The following is a 23,731-nucleotide window of genomic DNA, read 5'->3' as shown; positions in this document are numbered from 1 at the left end:
AAAGGGAGCCTGGCCAAGGTCCTTCAGGTCAGGGAGAGGTAGAGGCAGCAGCAACTTCCCAGTCTCATGACTCCCAGCCCAGTGCTCATTCAGCTATTCTGTGCTGCCCTGAGAGCCATATATAGTAACTATTTCCAGTGCAGAATGAACTGTGGAAAAGAGTGATATAAAGGCAACAGCTAACATTTGCCAAGAACTCATCATATGCTCATCTAAGTGTTTTACTTGGATCATCTCATTTAATCCTCATGATGAGCCTACAAGGGTGGGTAGGATGACTATGTCCAACATAGAGATGAGGAAACAGAGGCCCAGAGAGGTTGAACAACTCACCTAAGGTCACCTAGTAAGTAACGGAAGACAGAGTGACCTCCCATAGCACATACATGTATATATATAGCTCTCAGTAGCAACACACATAGCTCATGCCCCACCCTGAGGCTGCAGGAAGGTTTGGAAGGTCGAGATCAAGGACTCTTGACCCAGTTTTGCAATATTCCAGGTGTTTCAAAAACTTCCGAAACACAGGCCAGGCACAGTGGCTCATGCATGTAATCCCAGCACTTTGGAAGGCCGAGGCGAGTGGATCACTTCAGGTCAGGAGTTCAAGACCAGCCTGGCCAACATGGTGAAACCCCGTCCCTACTAAAAATACAAAAAATTAGCCGGATGTGGTGGTGTGTGCCTGTTATTCCAGCTACTCAGGAGGCTGAGGCATGAGAATCACTTGAACCCGGGAGGCAGAGGTTGCAGTGAGCTGAGATCATGCCATTGCACTCCAGCCTGGGCAACAGAGCGAGACTCCATTTCAAAAAAATAAAATTCTGAAACACAAAATGAACTTTAGTCCCACATAGTAAAGAAAAATGATAAGCCTTACCCCTTTAGGAGAAACATCATGATTTCATGGGGGAAGAGCCTCATGTTATTTTCATGGTTTTAATACTGCTCTCATCAGGTAACACAGACAAATGCCTCTGCCACTTAATACTAATGAAACAGCCAACACACACTGAGCATTTACTAAATGCTGGCCTTTGTGCCAAGCACTTTGCATGCATTGTCACAGCAACCCTAAGGTAGGGATGATTATTATCCCCAATTTACAGATGAGAAGACTGAGGTTTAGAGGTGACATGTGACTTGCCCAGCATACGATGGTTTCCAAGCACATAAGTAGACATTGCTGCAGAAAGACTATAAGAAGAACAAAATCTGAGTCTAGAGAAACTATCAGCACAAAAGCTTTCATCACCACCAAGGAAATCAATACAGTTAAATTAGCATAGTGGAAAATATTACAGTGGAAATTTTAGTATAACACATAGGTTCTAAGGCCCAGTCAATGGCCCACTTATTTCAAGCAATATTGTTTTAACCATATCCCAGTAAAACAGCAAACTCAGGCAGCTTCTGAATAGTCATTGTGTGCACAATTCATACTTTTGTCTAAGTCCCAGCAGAATTGAACGGGGTTATTTGCCCAATATCTATGCACAACAAAAGACAACTGTGTGTTTTTTATTCTCCTCTTATATAAGTGAATCCAACTCAAAGACATTTAAAAGAAAGAAGATACTAAAACCACTTGTAGTTCCCTTTACATATCCAAATGGATTAATGGCAGATGACTTTTCTTACAAGAGATGTGCCTTTCCATCAACCTAGCCCTTGGGAAATGGCAACATCTTGACTCTTCAGGTTAGGAACAAATACAAATTGGAATAAAATATGACCTTTAATGTGAATGATTGATCTCTCTCATGTCCTCTTGGATAAATCTGTTTTTTTTTTTTCCTGTAAAATTTCACCAGGAGAAGAGGTACCGTTTCCAGAACCAAGTGGACAAAATGAAGGAAAAAGTCAAGAATGTGGAGGAAAGATCAAAGGAATTTGTGAACAGAGTGGAAGAAAAGAGCCATGATCTAATTCAAAAGTGGGAAGAGAAGTCAAGGGAATTCATTGGCAACTTCCTAGAACTGTTTGGACCTGATGGAGCATGGGTATGTAATTATTTCACTTTACCTCACAATGATGAGTGTTTTCAGTTTATCCTCCTTTTTATGGAGCCACTCAAGGGTGCCCCTTATCTCAGATCCACTGCATGCCCTCTACTTTAGGCATCAGCCTGAATGACTTCAAGTCCATGTCACTTCCTTACTGAGTTTCTGCTTTACTCGTCAATATGGCACCCAGTAGCACACAAAGCCAGGTCTAGTTTCAGTTTCTAGTTCTTATCCAGAGCTTGGAAGCCATCTGGTGATCACTTGAGTGTCTCTTACTTCAGGGGTTGATGCTGTCGCTCATCTCAGTCTCCCAGTTGGGGATGATGAAACTTTGGGAGTACAGATGAAGTGGGCTAGTGGCAGCACGGAGCTTGTGTTACAAGACATGGATCATGGGATCTTGGATCAACTACTGGCATTTATGTTTTGGGGAGGAGAATCCAAAGAAATGTACTCCGTCAGTCAGTTTTTGTTGTGAGGAGCCCTCCTCTTTTACTGGTTGGAAGACAGAGAGAGAAGAAGTAGGAGTTTGCCCTGCATCTGTGCCCATCGTGCCCTGATTTTCCCCTGGTTTTTCATGACATGCAAGTGTTGGGATAAGGCACAACAGTCTTTGGGGACTGAGGACATGATCTGAATCTTAAAACTGAGAGGAAATGTAGAGGGTCTCCTTGCCTAAAATCTGAACAACTTTGAATGATAACTATGGAAAGGGAAAAGAAAATTCTGGAAACCTCCACTGGTACTTTATTGGTATTTCTATTGTGCATGCCCTTCCCAAGTAAATACCACTATTGTCAGGAGAGTTGATGAGGGGTCTGTAAAAGAGATTCGAAAAGTTTACTTTAGAGACGCTAAAGGGTTGACGAGGGTTGTATGAAAGAGATACTAAAAACGAAATTTCCTCCTACAACAAAAAGAAAAAATTCCATTTGATTTCTCTGATTTTAAGTAGCCTGGATTTCCTATTATAATATGAGAAGTCTCTACCAAAATCCACTTTGACTTAATTATTTTATTGACGGGTTGTCACTGCTACCTCTGCTTGTTTGAGCTCATTCATTATAGGATTATCTAAAAGTGAAACACTCAATTAGTAATAGAAAAAGAACAATGTTTGGGAAGTTGGGAGAGAGGCTTTGCTTAACACCTGGCAGCCTCTAAGTGATTATAGAGGTGGGTGTTATAGGCCAACCATGTCCTATCGGCTGAGTCTGAGAGGGGTGAAAGGTTTACAAGGACTGCATGAGCCTTCAAAGACTCCTAGAAAGAGCTGGCAAGAGTGGAGGAGCCAAGGGCTGGGCTCCTTTTCATTTTCCCCAGGCCTGTTAAAAATTTCAGCTCAGATAAGTTAATTCCTGGTACATTTCTTAATGTTTTTGTCTATGCATGGCACTATGCATAAAGAAGAACATAAAAACAGACAAAGTACAGACCCTGTTCTCTCGTCTCTATGACATATGGTATGAAATTTTCTATTTAATCTAGTGTGTATTTTAATAGTTATCATTTTCACAACTAATTTGCAGGCTCTGAAGAAACAGCTAGTGGTTTTTAATGAAACCATGTAGGTGTTCATTCATTTACAGGGATTCAGAAACCTGTCTCTGCTGATAAGAGCTGGTATAGTAACTCAAGAGGGTGGATGTTTTCTCCACTTGGAGTGAGTAACGGCAGGGAAAAAATGTAATTTCCCACTTTGGGAGGCCGAAGTGGATGGATTACCTGAGGTCAGGAGTTTGAGGCTAGCCTGGCCAACATGGTGAAACCCCGTATCTACTAAAAATACAAAAAAATTAGCCAGGTGTGGTGGCGCGTATCTGTAGTCCCAGCTACTCAGGAGGCTGAGGCAGGAGAATTGCTTGAGCCCAGGAGGCGGAGGTTGCAGTGAGGCCAGATCATGCCACCACACTCCAGCCTGGGTGACAGAGAGAGACTCTGTCTCAAAAAAAATATATATATATGTGTGTGTGTGTGTGTGTGTGTGTGTGTGTGTGTATGTGTGTGTATATGTGTGAGTATATATGTGTGTGTATATATGTGTACATGTGTGTAAACATGTGTGTATATGTGTGTAAACGTACGTGTATGTGTGTATATATGTGTGTATATGTGTGTATATCTGTGTGTGTGTATTTCTGTGTGTGAATATATGTGTGTGTGTATGTATATATGTGTGTATGTGTGTGTATATGTGTGTGTTTGTATATATGTGTATATATATGTGTGTGTATGTGTGTATATGTGTGTGTGTGTGTATATATATACAATTTGATGAAAACTTTATAGACCTTAGTCATTTCAGGCTCCCAGTGAAGGTGAAATAGTAGCTGGAATTGTTCTTGGGAGTCTGATGACAGCAAGCCAAGGTGATTTTTAAGAAATGAAACCCAGTTTAGAGACTGGAGGTTTTTCTTTTTAAAACTTGCTATTAGCGTCAAAACTGTTATTACCATTAATTTACCATATCAGCCAGACTAAGACATTACTTTTTTTCTGTTGACGTTAAAAATACAGGAATAGTTACAAGGATGTTAAACGCCAAGATAAGTAATTTGCTTTTCATGAATATGCTATTATTATAATAATTCCTTATTTGTGAATTTGGGACTGGAACTCATTTCTTAAAATAGAAGATCTGTATTACCGGCAAATACAGTACTGTTACAAACAACCCAAACTTGGAAAGGCACAAAATAGAAGGATTTAAGATACAAGTTCTGGTACAATGAGATTGGTATGCAGCATAGTATGTAACTTATAGTGGGTATTCCACAAATGTTTCTGGGTTAAATGAATGTATGAATGAATGGATGTATGAGGAAGACCTATTCACAGAACCTTCCAGCATCTGCAAAGGATTTGTATGCTAAGGCCTAAATCCCCCACCCCATATATGTGTGTGTGTGTGTGTGTGTGTGCGCGCGCGTGTGTGTGTATGTAGACAGATAGATAGATGATAAGCAGATAGATAGCTTTAGCCTTTTATTGCTTATGGTGCTAGGTACAGGACTTCATTACAACTTGGTGTTTGGTGGATCAAATTCAGTACGCAGACGTAGTGTGCTTTGCCCTTAACAATGTTTTAAAATTTATTTTAGGGAAGGCATGAGCTCTTGTTTGCCATAGTCACACCTTGCTCCGCTGCTCCTTTCCCCTTCCCTAACCTGACTCACACATTTATGCAGCCCATCTGGCCCCAGGGAATATTTGAATTTGCTCCTTGTGGTATAGTCTTTTTTAAAGCAGGGTCTCACTCTGTTGCCCAGGCTGGAGTGCAGTGTCATGATCATGATTCACTGTAACCTCAAATTTCTGGGCTCAAGCAATCCTCCCACCTCAGCCTCCCAGATAGATGGGACTACAGGTGTGTGCCACCATGCCCAGCTAATTTTTAAATTTTTTGTAGAGATACAGTCTTACTCTGTTGCCCAGACTGGAGTGAAGTGGTGTGATCATGACTCACTGTAACCTCGAACTCCTGGGCTCAAGAGACCCTCTTGCCTTGGCCCACCAAGGTGCTGGGATTACAGGCATGAGCCACTGGGATTACAGTGCCTGGCCATAGTCTCTTAAGTCTCCCCAAGTGACCTCATATTTGACATTAAGGATGCCAATATAAAATTGAAGCCCTTACATGCTATCTCTGAGTAGAAAGTAGTGATGATGATGATGATAGTAAATAAGAAGGTGATGATGATGATATTGTCTAAAAGTTGTATGGCAGGTTGAATTCTTTTTTCAATGTCCTTGCACATTTATTCTACCCATTTTATTTACTTATTTGTGTTTATTTATTTATTTATTTTTGAGATGGAGTCTCACTCACTCTGTCACCCCAGGTGGAATGCAATGGCGCGATCTCGGTTCACTGCAATCTCTGCCTCCCGGGCTCAAGTGATTCTCCTGCCTCAGCCTCCCGAGTAGCTAGGACTACAGGCATGTGCTACCACGCCCAGCTAATTTTTGTATTTTTAGTAGAGACGGGGTTTCACCATGTTGGCCAGGCTGGTCTCAAACTCCTGACCTCAAGTGATCCACCCACCTTGGCCTCCCACCACCCATTTTAATCACACAGGAAGGTACATTTTATAGATAAATATATAGATATAGACAAAGGCCTACAAAATTATACGATGAAACTTTCCCGTGGTCTCACAGGAGTTGGTAGGCGGTAGGATGGAGCCTGGGGCTAGGCTCTTTCTCCTGGTCATGTCTGTATCCTTCACCATAGGAATGTCCACATGATGCAGTCATTTTGCTTCATTTTCCTTTGGTCGGGGTGTGTCACTGTAGAGAAACTGAGGTCTACCAACATCCCTCTAAGGCCTTTGACAATGCCAGTTGCCAGAATTGTGCTTGAGACCAGGCCATCTAGATTTATGATAGGCACTCTCAGCCCTCTACTGTACTGCTGTCTCTAGGCTTTCTCAGCAAACAGAAAGTGTGGTATCCATGCCTATTAGTTAGCTTTTGGTGGTAACAAATTACCTCAAAACTTGGTGGCTTAAAACGACAAACATTTATTATCTCACAGTCTCTGAGGGTCAGGAACCAGGAAGCAGCCCAGCTGGATGGTTCTGACTCGGTCTTTCATGAAGTTGCAGTTAAGACGTCAGCTGGTGGCCAGGCACAGTAGTTCACGCCTGTAATCCCAGTACTTTGGGAGGCCGAAGCAGGTGAATCACCTGAGGTCAAGAGTTCAAGACCAGCCTGGCCAACGTGGTGAAACCCCATCTTTACTAAAAATATAAAAATTAGCCAGGCATGGTGGTACACGGCTGTAATCCCAGCTACTCGGGAGGCTGAGGCAGGAGAATCACTTGAACCCGGGAGGCGGAGGTTGCAATGACTCGAGATTGCACCACTGCACTCCAGCCTGGGGAACAAGAGTGAAACTCCGCCTCAAAAAACAAATTTGTGACAAATATATTCATATATTCATAAACATAAAATGTACCATTTTAACCTTTTTTTTTTTTTTTTTTTCTGAGACTGAGCCTTGCTCTTGTCTCCCAGGCTGGAGTGCAATGGTGTGATCTCAGCTCACTGCAACCTCCACCTCCCAGGTTCAACCGATTCTCCTGTCTCAGCCTCCCGAGTAGCTGGAATTACAGGCGTGCGCCACCACCATGCCCAGCTAATTTTTATATTTTTAGTAGAGGTGGGGTTTTGCCATGTTGGCCAGGCTGGTCTTGAACTCCTGACCTCAGGTGATCTGCCTGCCTCAGCCTCCCGAAGTGCTGGGATTACAGGCATGAGCCACTGTGCCCGGCCCATTTTAACCATTTTAAGTGCACAGTTTAGTGGGATTAAATGGTTGCATTCACATTGTCCTGCAACCATCACCACCATCCATCTCCAGAACTTCTTCATCATCCCAAACAGAAACTGTAACCATTAAACAAGAACTCCCTATCCCCTTCTGCCCCCAGCCCCTGGCAGCCAGCCTTCTACTTCCTGCCTCTATAAATTTGACCACTCTATGAACCTCATATGAGTGGAATCATACAGCATTTGTCCTTTTGTGGCTGGCATATTTCACTTAGCATGATGTCTTCAGGGTTCATCCATGTTGTAGCATGTGTCAGAATTTTCTTTCTTTTGAAGGCTGAATGATATTCCATTTTATGTGTACGTCACATCTTTTTTATCCATTGTTCCATTGATGGATGTTTGGGTTGATGTGAACATTGGTGTTTGAGTTCTGCTTTCAATTCTTTTGGGTATGTACTGAGAAATAGAATTGCTGGACAACATGGTAATTCTATGTTTAATTTTTTTGAGGAGCTGCCTTACTGTTTTCCATAGTGGCCGCACAGTTTTACATTTCCACGAGCAATGCACAGGGTTCTAATTTCTCCACATCCTCACCAACACTTGTTATTTTCTGTTTGTTTGTTTTTTTTAAATAATCATCCTAATTTTAGGCACTGCTAATTTTTAAGATTTTTGATTTTGAGAAAAGAGCTACAAAATATAGTTTGTGGATCTGAATTAGATTTCCCACCTGAGACTTTGACAGTTTAAAAAATTTTATCTTTTTTTAAAAAAAGATTGTTGTTGTTGTTGTTTTTAAGACAGAGTCTTGCTCTGTCGCCCAGGCTGGAGTGCAATGGTGCAATCTCGGCTCACTGCAACTTTGCCTCCTGGGTTCAAGTGATTCTTCTGCTTCAGCCTCCTGAGTAGCTGGGACTACAGGCATATGCCACCATGCCCGACTAATTTTTGTATTTTTAGTAGAGATGGGGTTTTACCATGTTGGCCAGGCTGGTCTCGAACTCCTGACCTGACCTCAAGTGATCCACCCACCTCGGCCTCCCATAGTGCTGGGATTATAGGCATGAGCCACTGCGCCCGGCCCAAAATTTTTATCCTTAAACAAAGGTACAAGTAAAATGTGAATAAACATGAAAAGTTTCTTATTATGCAACTGGCTAATTACAAGAGAGGTGGTCATGAGCAGGAGGTCACTCTTTGGGTAGGTGACTTAAGGCAAGTTCATTTGCCTCTCTGGGACTTAGTCATAGCATCAGTAAATGGGGAAAGTAAGCATAGCTGCCACATAGGGCTGTTGCGAGGATTACATTGGTTCATACTTCATTTTTAAAATCTATATTTTTTGAGACAGGGTCTTCCTTTGTTGCCCAGGCTAGAGTGTAGTGGCACAATCATGGGTCACTGCAACCTTGAACTCCCAGGCTCAAGCGATCTTCCCACCTAGGCCCTCTCCCCACTCAACCTGAGTACCTGGGACTACAGGTGCATACCACCATGCCCAGCTAAGTTTTTCAAAATTGTTTGTAGAAATGGGGGTCTCACACTATGTTGCCCAGGCTGATCTCGAACTCCTGGACTCAAGCGGTCCTCCCACTTCAGCCTCCCAAAGTGTTGGGATTATAGGCATGAGCCACCACACCCAGCCTGGCTCACACTTCAACGCCCTTAGAGCAGTGCCTGGCACCTGTGTCGGGCACCGTGTAAGGGTTAGTTGTTATTGATTTGGCCAGAACTGAAGCATGGGCCCTTTTCTCTCCTTGAGTTTCATCTTGCTTACCCAAGGGCCAAACCAAACCAGATCGTACTAGGAACTTTTTCATTTCTTTTCGGCAGATAAACCAGAATATATCTGAAATACTGAAACCTTTAAAGGCATTTGTCAAGACATTTATTGCCCCACTAGATGTTAAGTACTTCTGGTTTTTGTTTGTTTGTTTTTGTTTTTTTGAGATGGAGTCTCGCTCTGTTGCCCAGGCTGGAGTGCAATGGTGTGATCTCGCCTCACTGCAACCTCTGCCTCCTGGGTTCAAGCGATTCTCCTGCCTCAGCCTCCCGAGTAGCTAGGATTACAGACACCCGCCACCATGCCCAGGTAATTTTTGTATTTTTAGTAGAGACAGGGTTTCACCATGTTAGCCAGGTTGCTCTCGAGCTCTTGAACTCATGATCCGCCCGCCTCAGCCTCCTAAAGTGCTGGAATAACAGGCATGAGCCACCGCACCTGGCCGATGTTAAGTACTTCTTAAAAGGAAAAACTTCATAGGAGAGAAATAGAAAACTACTTTCGTATGGACAGGACTATAAATGGGATTATTTTCTTGGGGGAAAACATTATAAATGGAAACCTCTTAATACAGTGAGAGACTGAATTTAAATACCTTTACTCTTGGAAAATGCCATGCATACTCTTCCTTATTTGTTATATTTCTAAAGTGCTTTTCTTCCCAGGAAGCTCATTACAAACTGTCTCCTGACTGTATTGAATTCCGCTCCTTTGCAAGGGAACCACCCTTCAAAATGCACCAGAAACAGATCAGAGAGCTGGCAAATTGAGGCTGGGAGTTATTTTGCATGGATATTGCATTTTATGAAGTGCGACACCGTTGTTTATCATTAAAGATTCAAGTTCTTTCATCCCCTCAGGCAGAATGTTCTCAGCTATGAGCTTGATTCAAACTATAGTAGACAAGTCGTAGATTTCTTAGAAAGTGAACTTCTAATGGAAATCCTGACAATCCATTAACAGCAGGAGGGCTAATGGCTGCCACAGAAAATATACTTAAAGATTACAGTAATAAAAACACATATTTTAAAGTGCCTGCTAGAAGTTCAAGAATGTTTTTAAATGTTGCTGTTAATAATAGACCACCCAATCCTTATAGCATTTGAATTTGCCTCATAAATGTGTTTAATCTAAGGGAGTACTGTTGTACTGCACCTTTTTTTTCTGTTTGACTTTGAGGGGGGCTTGATATCTTTTGGCAGAATTATCAATGCCTTAATGGAAGGTAAATAATTGGTATATTAGCAGACGTGTGGAATTTTAAATCTGGAAAAGACCTGAGCAATCAGCCATCATCTGTTATTATATCTGCTAGAGGAAACTTGGGACTCTACAAAGTAACGGGCTAGAGCTTAGAAAGGAAAAATGAGTGTTGGGGGCAGGCAGTGCTATTGGTGATGTGCCTGTGGCCTTAATAGTTCCTTACCAATGTCATTATTGTAACACCTGCCCTTCCACCTGATCTCCTTGCATGGGTTACATGAGTTCTTTCTTCCTACTGTGATGCTTTTTTATGATAAAAGTAATATATATTCATTATATAACCATTAGAAAGTAAAGAAGGGACTGAAAATCACTCGCAGTCTCATCATCCAGAGCAGTCTCTCTGTTAGCATTTCGGGTTATCACTCCCATCTGTTTCCCATCTCCGTATATGTACATTCCTTCTACAAACTTGAGATCATGCAGAACATAGTGTTCTAAAATCATTTTGGCTTTGCAGTTGCTCATGAGTGTTTTCTCACATGATGAAATATTATTTAAGAACCTGATTCTCCTCATCTGCTTATTATATCATCTTGGAGTTGTACAGGTTTTTCTAACCTAGTTAGAGAATTTGCAGTGTTGTGTGTTATACATTGCATTGAATATCCATCATACACAATAAAGATTTACTTACATCTCTGATTATCTCCTCAGAAAATAGAAGTTTTTGCATCTATTGCCAAATTCCCCATCGGAAAGGCATTGCTGTTTTATCCTCTTACCAGCAGTAACAGCAGTAACATGAAGGTAGCCCTTTTCCTGAGCCCTCACTAGCTGTAACAAATTTTTAAAACTTTAGCAATCTGATATATAAAATGTATCTTATTTCAGCCATTTGCATTTGTTTGACTACTAGTGATGCTGAACAGTTTTTCTAGCTCATTTACAAATTTCTCTTGTGACTTGTCTATACAGGCCATATGCTCATTTTTCTACTAAGCTTTTCACTTTCTTCTTTTTGATTTATAAGCTCTGTCTATATACCGAGATCTATCATTTGTAGGTAAACGTTGCAAAAAATTCCACTATTTTTTGCCTTTTATCTTATTTCATGGTGTTTTTTTTTTTTGAGGTACAGAAGTTTTAAAATTTTGTGTAGTCAAATGTCAATGTTTTCCTTTATGGTTTCTTTCTTTGCTTTTATGCTGACACCCAAAGGTATTTCTAAAACACAGATCTGATCAGACTCTGCCCTTGATTAAAATCTTTCTGGGTTTCTTGAGTAGGAAATCCAGTCTCCTTGTGGTGCTCTAGGTCCAGACCATTGCCACCCCATGGGCATTTGGGGTTCTGGCCACACTAAGCAATTTAGACTTAGTACTCCTTACTTAGCGTGCTCTGCTTAGAAAGGCCATCCTCTACTAGCCCCCATGGACCCACTCCCCATCTCCACCCCTTCCTGGGCATTATCAAAGACCCAGCTGAGACATGACCACCTCTTCTACCCTCTTCTTCCCCCCCTTCCTCCTGTGTAGCACCTGGTCCCCAGAAGATCTCTGTAACGGTTTGTAAAATGAATAACCCAAAGGACAAGCAAAGCCTAAGATGGTAAATAGGAGAATTGGCTTTCAGGGCCAGTTTTGTATCAAAGGATTGAACTGAGTGGCTGGGGGCTAAGGCTCGAATGTGAGCAATTGAAAGACCCCAGGCAGCACAGGCAGGATGCTCAGGAGTTGGTGGTATGCAGCGTCTGGGAGGCTGAGCAGCAGGCAGCAAGCACAGTAGGCTGGGAGCACTGGGGGTCCAGTGGGGAGCGTCAGGGAAGGGCTCAATTCTGAAAGCACCCAGCAACCATCACATGAGGTCCCAAACTGGTAAACTGATCTTAACCACCAAAACCTCCTCCCACCCCACAGTCTTCCCCAAACTGGGAAATGGCATCACTGCTTTCCAATTTCTTGGACCCGAGACTGCAGTCACTTGATTCCCGTTCCTCCCACACCCCATGTCCCATCTGTCAGTGAGTCCCGTTGGCTCTGCCATGAAAACATAGCCAGACCACATACTGTAGGATTCCATTTTGATGACATTCTAGAAAAGGCACAACTGTAGGGACAGAAAACACATCTGTTGCCAGTGGCTGGGGGAGGGGAGACTCCAAAGGGTCATGAGCGAATTTGGGACCTGATGGGACCCTCCTATGCCTTGATTGCAGTGGTGGTCACTCAACTGTATGCATTGTCAAAACTCACAGAACTGGCTGGGTGCGGTGGCTTACACCTGTAATCCCAGCACTTTGGGAGGCCGAAGTGGGCGGATCACAAGGTCAGGAGATCGAGACCAGCCTGGCTAACACGGTGAAACCCCGTCTCTACTAAAAATACAAAAAATTAGCCAGGCTGGGTGGCAAGCGCCTGTAGTCCCAGCTACTCGGGAGGCTGAGGCAGGAGAATGGCGTGAACCCGGGAGGTGGAGCTTGCAGTGAACCGAGATTGCGCCACTGCACTCCAGCAAGACTCTGTCAAAAAAAAAAACCAAAAAACAAAAAGCAAAACAAAACAAAACAAAAACCTAACAGAACTGTACACTAAAAAGGGTGAGTTTATTATACCTCAGTAAAAATATGGGGGAAAATATGCTAGGAATCCTGCCATTTTTCACCACACTGCCATCATCCTGGGCCGGGCCAGGCTCCATCACCAACTTGGATTTTTTTTTTTTTTCTCTTGAGACGGAGTCTCACTCTGTTGCCCAGGCTGGAGTACAGTGGCGCCATCTCGGCTCACTGCAACCTCCGCCTTCTGGGTTCAAGTGATTCTCCTGCGTCAGCCTCCCCAGAAGCTGGGATTACAGGTGCCCACCACCCTGCCCAGCTAATTTTTTGTATTTTAGTAGAGAAAGGGTTTCACCATGTTGGCCAGGATGGTCTCAATCTCCTGACCTCAAATGATCTGCCCGACTTGGCCTTCAAAAGTGCTGGGATTGCAGGCATAAGCCACCGCGCCTGGCCTTGGATTCATATTGCAACAGGCTCATAACTGGGCTCCCTGTTCCTGCCCCCGCCTCACTGCCATCTGTTCCCAACATAGCAGTCAGAATGGTCTTTTGAAAACAAGCAGCAGATTGTTAATCCTTTGCTCAGAATTCTCCAGAGGTTTCTCTTCTCAGAGGAGACTGTACGTGAAACTGCCGCCTGATATGTATCTGGCCTGATCTCCCACAGTGCCTCCCCCTCTCCCTTCCCCACCAGCTCGCTCCATACTGCCATGATGGCCTCCTCCTCTCCTGGGACCTGTTGCATGTGTCCCCTCAGACTGAAAGGCAGAGTTCTCACAATGGCTGCCAAGGCCCTCCATGGCACAGCCCTCTGTGCCTTCTCTGGCAACCTCTTCCCAACTGCCTCCCTCAGCTCCTCCCCACCCATCAGCCCTCAAGGCAGCTGCGGTGCCCTGCCTGCGCTTCCTGGGTGTGCGTTCCATGCTCCTTTCTTGGGGTGCTCTGTCTGGAGTGCGCTGCCCTCTGATTTCCATTCACCTGGTCCCTCCCCTTATCTCTTCCAGGTTCTTCACTCAAGAAGCGTTTTCTCAGTGGGGCCTTCCCCGAGCACCCTGTTTGCAATCGCAGCTGCCCTGCTCCCAGCCCCACTTGCTATCCTCTCGCCCTCTTTTTCTCACAGACCACAGATCCATCTGACATACCATATTTGTTTATTGTGTGATTCCTCCTCATATCTGTGAGGGTATGAGGTCAGGGGTTTTGTTTTCTGCCACCCCTCCAGTCTGTAGGTCATGACTACTTGCCTGGCTAATCAGAGACACTCAGTTAAATTTTGTAGATGGAAGAAAAAAAGGGAAGAAGGAAAGAGTGTTAAGAACCAGTGGTAGCCGGACATGGTGGCTCACGCCTGTAATCCCAGCACTTTAGGAGGCTGAGGTGGGTGGATCACCTGAGGTCAGGAGTTCAAGACCAGCCTGACCAACATGGTGAAACCCCGTTTCTACTAAAAATACAAAATTAGCCGGGCATGGTGGCGGGCACCTGTAATCCCAGCTACTTGGGAGGCTGAGGCAGGAGAATTGCTTGAACCTGGGAGGCTGAGGTTGCAGTGAGCCAAGATCATGCCACTGCACTCCAGCTTGGGTGACAGAGCAAGACTCTGTCTCAAAAAAAAAAAGAGAGAAAAAAAGAACCAGTGGTGACTGTAATCTTCTGTCACTACCCCTGAATGTCACTCGGTTCCTTACTATACATAGTCTTGGACAACATGGGATGTGGTACGAGTGTAGGTTTGTGGGCTCAGGAGTTTTGGGGTAGTGGCTCTCCTGCCTGCCTTACCTTTTTGTTTTGCTGCTGCCTCAGATTGCAAAGTTAACAGATGCCTTCTCTCCAATTTATCTTTAGAAGCAGATGTTCCAGGAGAGGAGCAGCCGGATGCTGCAGGCCTTATCCCCGAAGCAGAGCCCTGTGAGCAGCCCAACCCGGAGCCGGTCCCCTTCCCGCTCCCCATCGCCCACCTTCTCATGGCTTCCACTCAAAACCTCACCCCCTTCCTCACCCAAAGCAGCCTCAGCCTCTATCAGCAGCATGAGCGAGGGGGATGAGGATGAAAAGTAGAGGCTGCTGGGAGGCAAGAGCCGCACCACGCAGGATGGGGAGGAGGGCGAGAGTCACAGGGTTGCCTGGGTGGTGTTTGAAGGGTAATAGTCACAGGAGCTGCAGCTCAGCAGAGAGACCCTGAACTCTGCTAAGGGAAGGTCTTGGGACCAGTTCTCTCTCACTCTCCGTACAGCTCAAGGGTTGGGCAAGGTGCAGAGACTTCCGGCTGGACAACCTACACAAACCTTAGCGTCATCTACAGTCACTCTAACCTTGCTAAGGAAGGATGCAGAGTTCCCTAGAGAGACTTGCACTGATGGGGTGACTTCTGCTTTGGTCCTTCCACCACCCCCACCAAGTAAACCACCTGTGGAAGCGGCTGTTCCCTCAACCTGCTACTTCTGCGTCCATAAGGGTCCTGCACGTTGCCTCCCACCACCCCAGCTCTGCCAGAATAAAATTGTTTCCAATAGAGGTGGCAAAGTGCTTCTGAAATAGTCGAGATAAAGACAGATTCCAACCTCCTCAGTCCAGCCACTGAGACCTGATGTTGGAACGCATCAGCTCCTTCCAGTTCCATGAATGTGGCTCATAGACAAAGCCTTGCTTTAGGCTTGTTATAAAAGGTCATCTAGTGTGAACCTTAACTTTTTATTCAAAGGACAGTTTTGTCAAGAACTCCACGTAAGGCCTGATGTGCTCCTGGTTGTACTTTCTCATCACTGGTTTGACTTCATTGTTTTGCAGAAATTACCTTAATCTGTGGGAACTGCAACAAAGAAAAACTTCCTAATATATAAAAAAGAGGAGCTGCTTTGCTTTGCCTCCAGGTTTAGCGGACAAGAAATGTCTCCTGAAGCTTCTCCTTAAAGGATGCTATTATGGAACGGCTTTTCCCATTTCTGACCAGTTAACAGTTTCATAGACCTCAAGTAACAGTTTGAGGTATCAAACATAGTATACCAATAGGGGGTGCTACCTGCACGTATCTGTTCTATATATGCTCCAATATGCCATCCCCGGGTGTATCCCATGTGCAATATGAGTATATAGTGGTGGCATTTTATAATAGACCCCACTCCTGCGCTCCACCATAATACTCCTCTGAAATCCTTGGTCTCAAGAAACATCTGTTCTCTTGTGACTTGGGCACTTTGTCAAGCTTATTCCAGATTCCTGTGGAAACGTTTTATCCCAACCAGGAAATTAGTATTTTGTTCTCGTGGCCTCCTATAACATTTTTGGGTGAAGGAGAACTCAAGACTTTTTACAGAGAACTGTGGGCTCAGTTATGATCTCAGCATCTGAATGGTCTAGGTAGTATCACCATTATCTCTGGCCCTAGGTTTGCCAAGTAGGATGAAGACTCTAAGTGTTCCTGCTGAGTTGTCCAAAGGTCCTGCTCCTTAGTCACCTGTGCGAAATGAGCAGGGAGAGTTAAGGCATAGAACCAAACTCTTTGGGTTATTGTATGGGTATGCCAGTAAAGTCAGACACAGAGCTGGGGTCTGACTGAATAGAGGCCCAAACCAGCAACTTGTAGGCAGAGCCCAGAATCTCTTGTGATAGAAATACCCCTTTTCAGAGGCCTTGGGAACCAGCCTTCTAGGTGACAAGGGGACAACCAATGAAGGAAGGCGACATGTCTTTCCCCTTTGTGTTGGGGTTGAACTACCTCCCTATCCACTTGGAGATGAGTGCTGTCTGCTGGGAAGCAAAACTATGAAGCTGAGCTGGCTTGGAACCTCTTTGTTCTTGGCACTTTCCTTCTCCAGGACTCTGGGAAGCACTCATATGGGACAGAGGGCTGGCAGGAACATGGCATGTGAAGAAGAAAACTTCTTTTTGCAGTCAAGGGCCACCCAGAATATTGCTCTTCAGAGAGGGACAAGGGCCTCATTCTTCCATTTGGTCTCTGTCTTCCATCACGCACTCAGGTCAAACCATGCAAGTCTGCCTACCATTTGAGTTAGTTGGCACTTGTAGCAGTGAAGTATGAGGCCAGCCAGGCAAGGGAAGGTGGGGGGAACAAGGGAAGAGAAAAGGAGGAAAGAAGTTCCTGGAGGGAGGAAAGGAGGATAAAGAAAATCTGCTCTCATAAAACCATTTCAGGACCTCACTTTATAGGTGAGACTCTCTTGGGAAGGCCTTTGTGCCCCTACTCCATGGCCCAGGGCAGACAGATTCACTTTTACCTGAATCTTATACTCTGGAGCAAATAGTGTATCAGGCTGACTATACATTTGCAGGCCTTACACGCCATACTGACAGGTGCCACTTACGTGACTCATCAGATAATGTCACCATTGCTGCCAATTATGGGAAATAACTAATGCCTATTCCAGGGATGAGCCCAAACCACACATAAATGGGTTCTAAATCTCACCCTCCTAACCTGCAGTGAGCCCCCACATTCCACCCTCTTGAGGCTGCAAATCTACTGAGAAGGAATGGGAAGGATTCTGCAACCCAACTTTTGATACTTTTTGGCCATCTCTCAGTCTCTCCCAGCCCCTACCCCCACACCACCTCCCTGCTCCCAGGCGGAGACCGGGTTGCACTTTGTTAGGGCCAGCTGGTCAACTGTAATGGCCAAGAGTGAGTTAAGGCTGGAATGAGAAATATGCCCCAAGCTTGGAGGGGTAAGCAGGAATGACACAAAGCAAGGAAAGAGATTCTTTTTGCCCTAGTGAGGAAAGGAAGCTTCAGACTGAGGGCTGGAGGATAGCAACTTAGGACTGCAGAAGGGGGCAGCTTATGAAGATGGGAGAAAGTGGGACTGAAGTTGTAGGGGAGCGGGAGGGTAGTGATTTTCCGCTTTTCTTTCTTTCTTTCTTCTTTCTTTCTTTTTCTTTCTTTCTTTCTTTCTCTTTCTTTCTCTCTCTTTTTCTTTCTTCTTTCTTTCTCTTTTTCTTTCTTTCCTCTTTTTCTTTCTTTCTTCGTTTTCTTTCTCTTCCTTCTTTCTTTAGTTCTTCTTTGTTCTTTCTTCTTTCTTTCTTTTTTTTTTTGAGACGGAGTTTTGCTCTTGTTGCTCAGGCTGGAGTGCAATGGCACAATCTCGGCTCACTGCAGCCTCCACCTCCCAGGTTCAAGGGGTTCTTCTGCCTCAGCCTCCCAAGTAGCTGGGATTACAGGTGCCTGCCACGACACCCAGCTAATTTTTGTATGTTTAGTAGAGACGGGGTTTCACCATGTTGGCCAGGCTGGTCTCAAATTCCTGACAGGTGATTCACCCGCCTCAGCCTCCCAAAGTGCTGGGATTATGAGCATGAGCCATGGCGTCCAGCCGATTTTCCGCTCCCTTTCAAGTGTTAACTCACCCCCGACAGGTGAAGAGGGAAGGGTTCCTTTTACGCACAACCAAGCTTAGCAAATGCCCATGCAGGATATGGGGTCCCTGCCTCTCTGGTTGCTTCATTTCAGCACTTCTACATTAGCTGCTTATGGGGACCCTAAAATGAACTGGTCACCCCTCCACCAGCTAAGAAACAAGGGTGGGATTGCTGTGCCATAAGTCACACTGAACGACTTGCTTCTGGCAAGCATGCTCCTGTGTGTCAGGACCTTACCAAGGCAAAGAAATGCCAGGCTCAAGAGGAGCAGGACACGAGACATTGGCCTGGCTTCTAACCTGGTCTGAGTGGAAGAGACACAGCTTAGGGATTTCAGTTTTGCTCTTAGGCTACTAGATACTGTTATTTCACCCCCTGAGGGAGGGACAGGAAGAGCACGGATTTATTTTCTCTCCGTCTTCAGTACTTATTTTAGCATCTAGTCATACCCCAGGGAGAGATGCGAGACGGTGTCACTGGCTCAGCTGAAGCAGATGAGCCCGTCTCTAGCAGAGATGTGCCTGTTTCTTAGGCATCCGTTCAGCACTAGTCTTGGCCATCAGATTTTTAAAAAAGAAATAGCTCATGAGGCATTTGCAACTTCTCCTCTCTAGACTTCTTTCTAGTTTTCCTCTGTTGTGTCACTGCGATGTGTCCAGGGACAAAGCCATAAGTAGAGCATACATACTTAAGACTATGCTGTACATATAAGACAAGACCTGTCTGGGTTAAAGCACGACCTTATGCCCAAGCATTTGCTCTGGTGCTGAATAACACGAACTACTGGAATCAGCCTCCCCCAACTCTGCGCGTCCCCTGCCCCCCTGCTCCTATCCCATTCTTGCTCTCAAATGGACCACACCATTCTCAACTCGTTTATAAATAAAGGGATGCAGAATTGCACTTTCGTGTGTCATTGTCATGTTTCTTAAAAGTGTGCTGCTGTGTGTTCCTATTTATGAACTCTAGCTCAATGGGGAAAAATACAGGCATTGTAGCAGCTGTCCTGGCCCACCAGCTGGCTCTGCCCAGCTGTGGCCCCAGCCCTTCAGAAGGATGTGACTGTGCACCGTGCAGAGCAGGGCAAAGCCTTGGAGTTGCCAAAGGCCCCACATTTGACTTGAAAGCTAGTTAGGAACAGCACCACGTGGAGGGAAGCTCACATGGTGAACCCAGTCAGGACCCTGCATTGTAGGCTCCACTACTAACTGACTTTGTGACCTTGGCCTAACCTTTTCACTTCTTTGGCCTCAAGGAAATTATTTCTAAGGTCTCCTTTGCCTGTAAAGGTCTCTGAATGTATGAGGCAGCCTGCATTGCCCCAAGCTTCTACCAGCTGTGATGCTGTCACTGAACGACCATGAGAAAGTACTGAACTCTTACCGGAGAGGTGGTCTTCCAGTCCCCTGGGGCCTCCACAGCCGCATTGGTGACTGGTTTCATGCCTTCAGCCTCCACACTTCTAGCATCAAGATAAAAGGCTCTAGAGTTCCATCCACTTTTCTTATCTTGTCACTTGACGGAATGCTTCCCAAGTGTACCTAAACTTTGGGAAGTGGCCATTTCAACCACTTTTTCATCTTTGGGGAAAAAAAGCTTCTTTGATCAGCTAGACACAGATAGATGGGGGTGGACGCACTAAATCTGGATCCCAAATGTCAACAGCTAAGGCAGATGTCAATATTCTGAGAACTGTGCTGGTGCCCTCCACTCGCCAAATTAAGGAGATTCCATTAACTCCATCTAGAGAGGTTGCGCTTTTTGAAATGACCACAGTTCTGACATTAGCCTCGGGTCCAGAATAAATAAAGCCAGGCTGGCAGTCAGCAAGGGAATGAATTTTAAAATGGAATACCTATTATTCGTACATCATACTATTTGGTTTCACCACATAGATCAAATGCATTCTTGACAGGTTGTATTTCAAGCAACAGTTACAAGTTTCTTCTTGACTTCCATGATGCCTCAGACATGTTCTCAAGGGGAAAACAATCAGTTACAAGGTGTACTAAAACCCATATTTAAGAACCTTGATATTTGCCCCCAAGAGAATTAGCCTTTGTTAATGAACATAATTCCTGGGGGAAAAGGTACACTATCAAAAGTGTTCCCACACATATCACACACACAGTCCTCTTGCCTTGGAGTCTTCATTGGTAACTGGAGTTGAATGTTTAGGCAACTTCTCCAGGTATTCAGCAGGAACTATTAGATTAAAAGGACTCCCATAGAGATGCTTTTGAGACAGAGTGTGACAGTTCATAAGCATCAAAGTATACTTGGTGATCAACTTCTTTAAGAAACCATCAAGTAAAAACCAATCAAGAGTAAAATCTGAAGATCTCATTAAGAGCCCAAATATCTGTAGCTGATAGAAGCCTTATGTTAGTCTTCGACACTACTATAATGTGTATTCTAGAAAAGGCACCATATTGACTAAATATCAGCTGCAGTTGACCAAAATGTGAGAAACTTGGAGAAATGGTCAGAGCAGGGTTGACAGGTACTGTTCCTAGAAACAATTTTTTTTTATTTTTTGACACAGAGTCTCGCTCTGTCACCCAGGCTGGAGTGCAGTGGTGGGATCTCGGCTCACTGCAACCTCCGCCTCCCGGGTTCAAGCGATTCTCCTGCCTCAGCCTCCTGAGTAGGTGGAATTACAGGCACACGCCACCAGGCCTGGCTAATTTTTTTTTTTTTTTTTTGTATCTTTAGTAGAGATGGGGTTTTATCATGTTGGCCAGGCCAGTCTCGAACTTTTGACCTCAAGTGATCTGCCTGTCTCGGCCTCCCAAAGTGCTAGGATTTACAGGTGTGAGCCACCGCACCCGGCTTCACCTATAAACAATTTCTATTCTCCTTAACTTTATAATCTTTCTTGAGTGGAGGTGAAATAATTAAGCTACAAGCTTCCTGTACTCTATTCATAAAGAGTTCTGATGGAGGGATTAGCTACAAGTAAAATATTTGATCTGTAACCTTCGATTTAAAAAGAATTGATGATTCTCTACTTGAAAGAGTTGGAGTACTTTACCCTTTCCACAGGGACCTTTTCAACGGACTATACTTGCAAATATCCCTGTCACTCTAAAATGTCCAAGTCCAAAGAAAACTTGTCATCATCTGCCATGTGCGTAGCAGGACATGACCCATTACATAGCTTGAGAAGATAACCAGTCTTTTTAATCTGTTTGGTAGTCATGTTCCACTGGGAATATGTTGACAAAATGCCATTTACCAGCCTGATCACAGACCCACCTTAACACCACTGAGTCACTGATTCTTTTTCTATTTGTTTCTATATCTGGTACCCAGGGATTAATGATAGATGAAAGAAGTGGAAGAGGTGTGTATTCGTTTCCTACTGCTGTAACAAATTACAACAAACACAGAGGCTTAAGACAACACAAATTTATTAAATTACAGTCCTGAAGGTCAGAAGTCCAAAATGAGTCTTACTGGGCTAAAATTAAGGTGTTGGCAGGTGGCAGCTGTTCCTGTCTGGAGGCTCTAGGGGAGAATCTATTTTCTTGCCCTTTCCAGCTTCTAGAGGTTACCTGCATTTCTTGGCTCATGGCCCCCTAACATCTTCAAAGCCAGCAGTAGCCAGTCCAGTCTTTCTCATGTCACATCACTCTGACACTGACTCTTCTTCTGCCTCCTCCTCTTATAAGAGCCCTTGTAATCACATTGGGCCTATCCAGATAACCCCAGGAGCATTTCCCTATTTTCAGGTCATCAGCAACTTTAATTCCTTCTTCATATGTAATACAACGTATTCCTAGGTTCTGAGGATTAGGATATGGACATTTTTGGGGAACCATTATTTTCTCTAACCCAAGGTGACTGAGGACAGTGGTCACAAATCCTTGAATCTTTTCCCAAGTCCTGACAGAGTTGAAGAGCAGTAACTCTCATACAGATAGAGATAATTTCTTCTTTTTACCATTCCTATTTAACAGCTACCAGTGATGACCTTGCTAAAATGTTTGAGTTTTGATGTCCACAAGACAAGCATGGGCCGGGCATGGTGGCTCACGGCTGTAATCCCAGCAGTTTGAGAGGCTGAGGTGGGCAGATCAGGTTAGGAGTTCGAGACCAGCCTGGCCAACATGGGGAAACCCCATCTCTACTAAAAATACAAAAATTAGTCAGGTGTGGTGGCATGTGCCTGTAGTCCCAGCTACTCGGGAGGCTGAGGCAGGAGAGTCGCTTGAACCTGGGAGGTGGAGGTTGCAGTGAGCCGAGATCGTGCCACTGTACTGCAGCCTGACAGAGCGAGATTCTGTCTAAAACATATGCACACACACACACACACACACACACACACACACACACACACACGAAGCATGGAATAGATATAACAGGGATATCTGACCCAAAGGAACATGCTCCCTGGTCCATGAGGAGAGGAAGTGTTGAAACCTCAACTCATGAACATGGAGCCATGGCCAATAGGGAAGGAAGTTAAAGGACCCCACCCCCCATTTCCTTGTACATATCCTCCAATCCATACTTGGCTATAACAAGAAGTGAAAATGGTAACTAACCAAAGTCTTTGACCATTGGACATGTTCCCACTGAAACAAACCCAGCAGTACAGATTCTGGCTGTCAGGCACAATCTGTTTCCTGCCTATTTGCCCTCTGTTTTTTTGTTTTTCTTTTTGTTTTTGTTTTCTGGTTCTTTGGATGCTGATCACAGCCAGTTTAAGCTAGGAATCACTTTTAGCCAGAACACACTTTCAAGCTACTCCATGCTCCTTTCTAGAGTAACTTATTTTCCTTTGAAAGTCGTGGCCTTTGATCCACATTTTAACTTAAGGTCTGGCATACATTTCCATCCGAAGTACTCAACAAACATTTGAGTGGGCCACTAGGTGCTGCGGACACAAAGACTAGAGGGGACACAATCCCTGCCCCTTTGCCCTCAATTTCAGTTTACTAGTCTGCCTCTCAGTCTCCTGACTGGCCCTATCTTTGACTTTACTGAGCTCTTAAGGAAAACTCCATGTTTCTGGCCACTGAAACTTCTGATTCTACCAATAGAATCTTACAATTATTTTACTTACTAATTTTACATGATTTTACTCATCTCTTTGGGGGTGATGTGCTCTAACTGTCCCTGAGTACAAAGATTACCAACTCTGAGAGTGAGGGAAAATAATAAAACCAGATTTTTAAAAGATTTTCTATTCATTTGAAACTATTTTCTGAGTATGCTGAAAAGAGGAGACTGACAATGATATCCCTTAGCTAGGCCCATGAATGGCAGTAAGGTTCTGTTTTGTGAGGGCCTTGCATGAAATAGTTTAAATGATCCTAATTGGACAGGGCTGCTTGATGGATGAGATGGTCATTCTCAGTCTCCCCTACATTCTTTGATTGCAGAGTGCCTGACGGGCCTCCCTCACCTGAATAATGGGGCATTTATTTGCCCTTATAAACTGTTATTTCATGACCAGTTGAAGCCCTAGGAGAAGAGCAGTTTTCATATAGGAAGCTCCATTCCAATTATTGTGCTAAGGT

The 23,731-nt window shown here is 44.4% G+C and overlaps 1 protein-coding gene across 4 annotated transcripts in view; it reads left to right on the top strand.

Moving 5' to 3' along the window:
* PCYT1B (phosphate cytidylyltransferase 1B, choline) overlaps positions 1 to 19,106 on the top strand; it is a 114,745-nt gene extending 95,639 nt beyond the window's left edge. For 3 of the 4 annotated variants that reach the window (XM_520980.7, XM_054677124.1, XM_016943244.3), the window contains 2 exons: positions 1,815 to 2,003; positions 14,677 to 19,106. In XM_520980.7, the coding sequence (XP_520980.3) occupies positions 1,815 to 2,003; positions 14,677 to 14,889 (402 nt within the window). In that variant the 3' untranslated portion in view covers positions 14,890 to 19,106. The remainder of the gene's footprint in view (positions 1 to 1,814; positions 2,004 to 14,676) is intronic. The other variant, XM_016943245.2, reaches the window with a different exon arrangement.
* Positions 19,107 to 23,731: the final 4,625 nt, after the last annotated feature.

Source organism: Pan troglodytes, chromosome X (genome assembly GCF_028858775.2).
Source record: "Pan troglodytes isolate AG18354 chromosome X, NHGRI_mPanTro3-v2.0_pri, whole genome shotgun sequence".
In the NCBI taxonomy this organism is placed as follows: domain Eukaryota; kingdom Metazoa; phylum Chordata; class Mammalia; order Primates; family Hominidae; genus Pan; species Pan troglodytes.
This window is presented reverse-complemented; position numbering and strand designations above follow the sequence as displayed.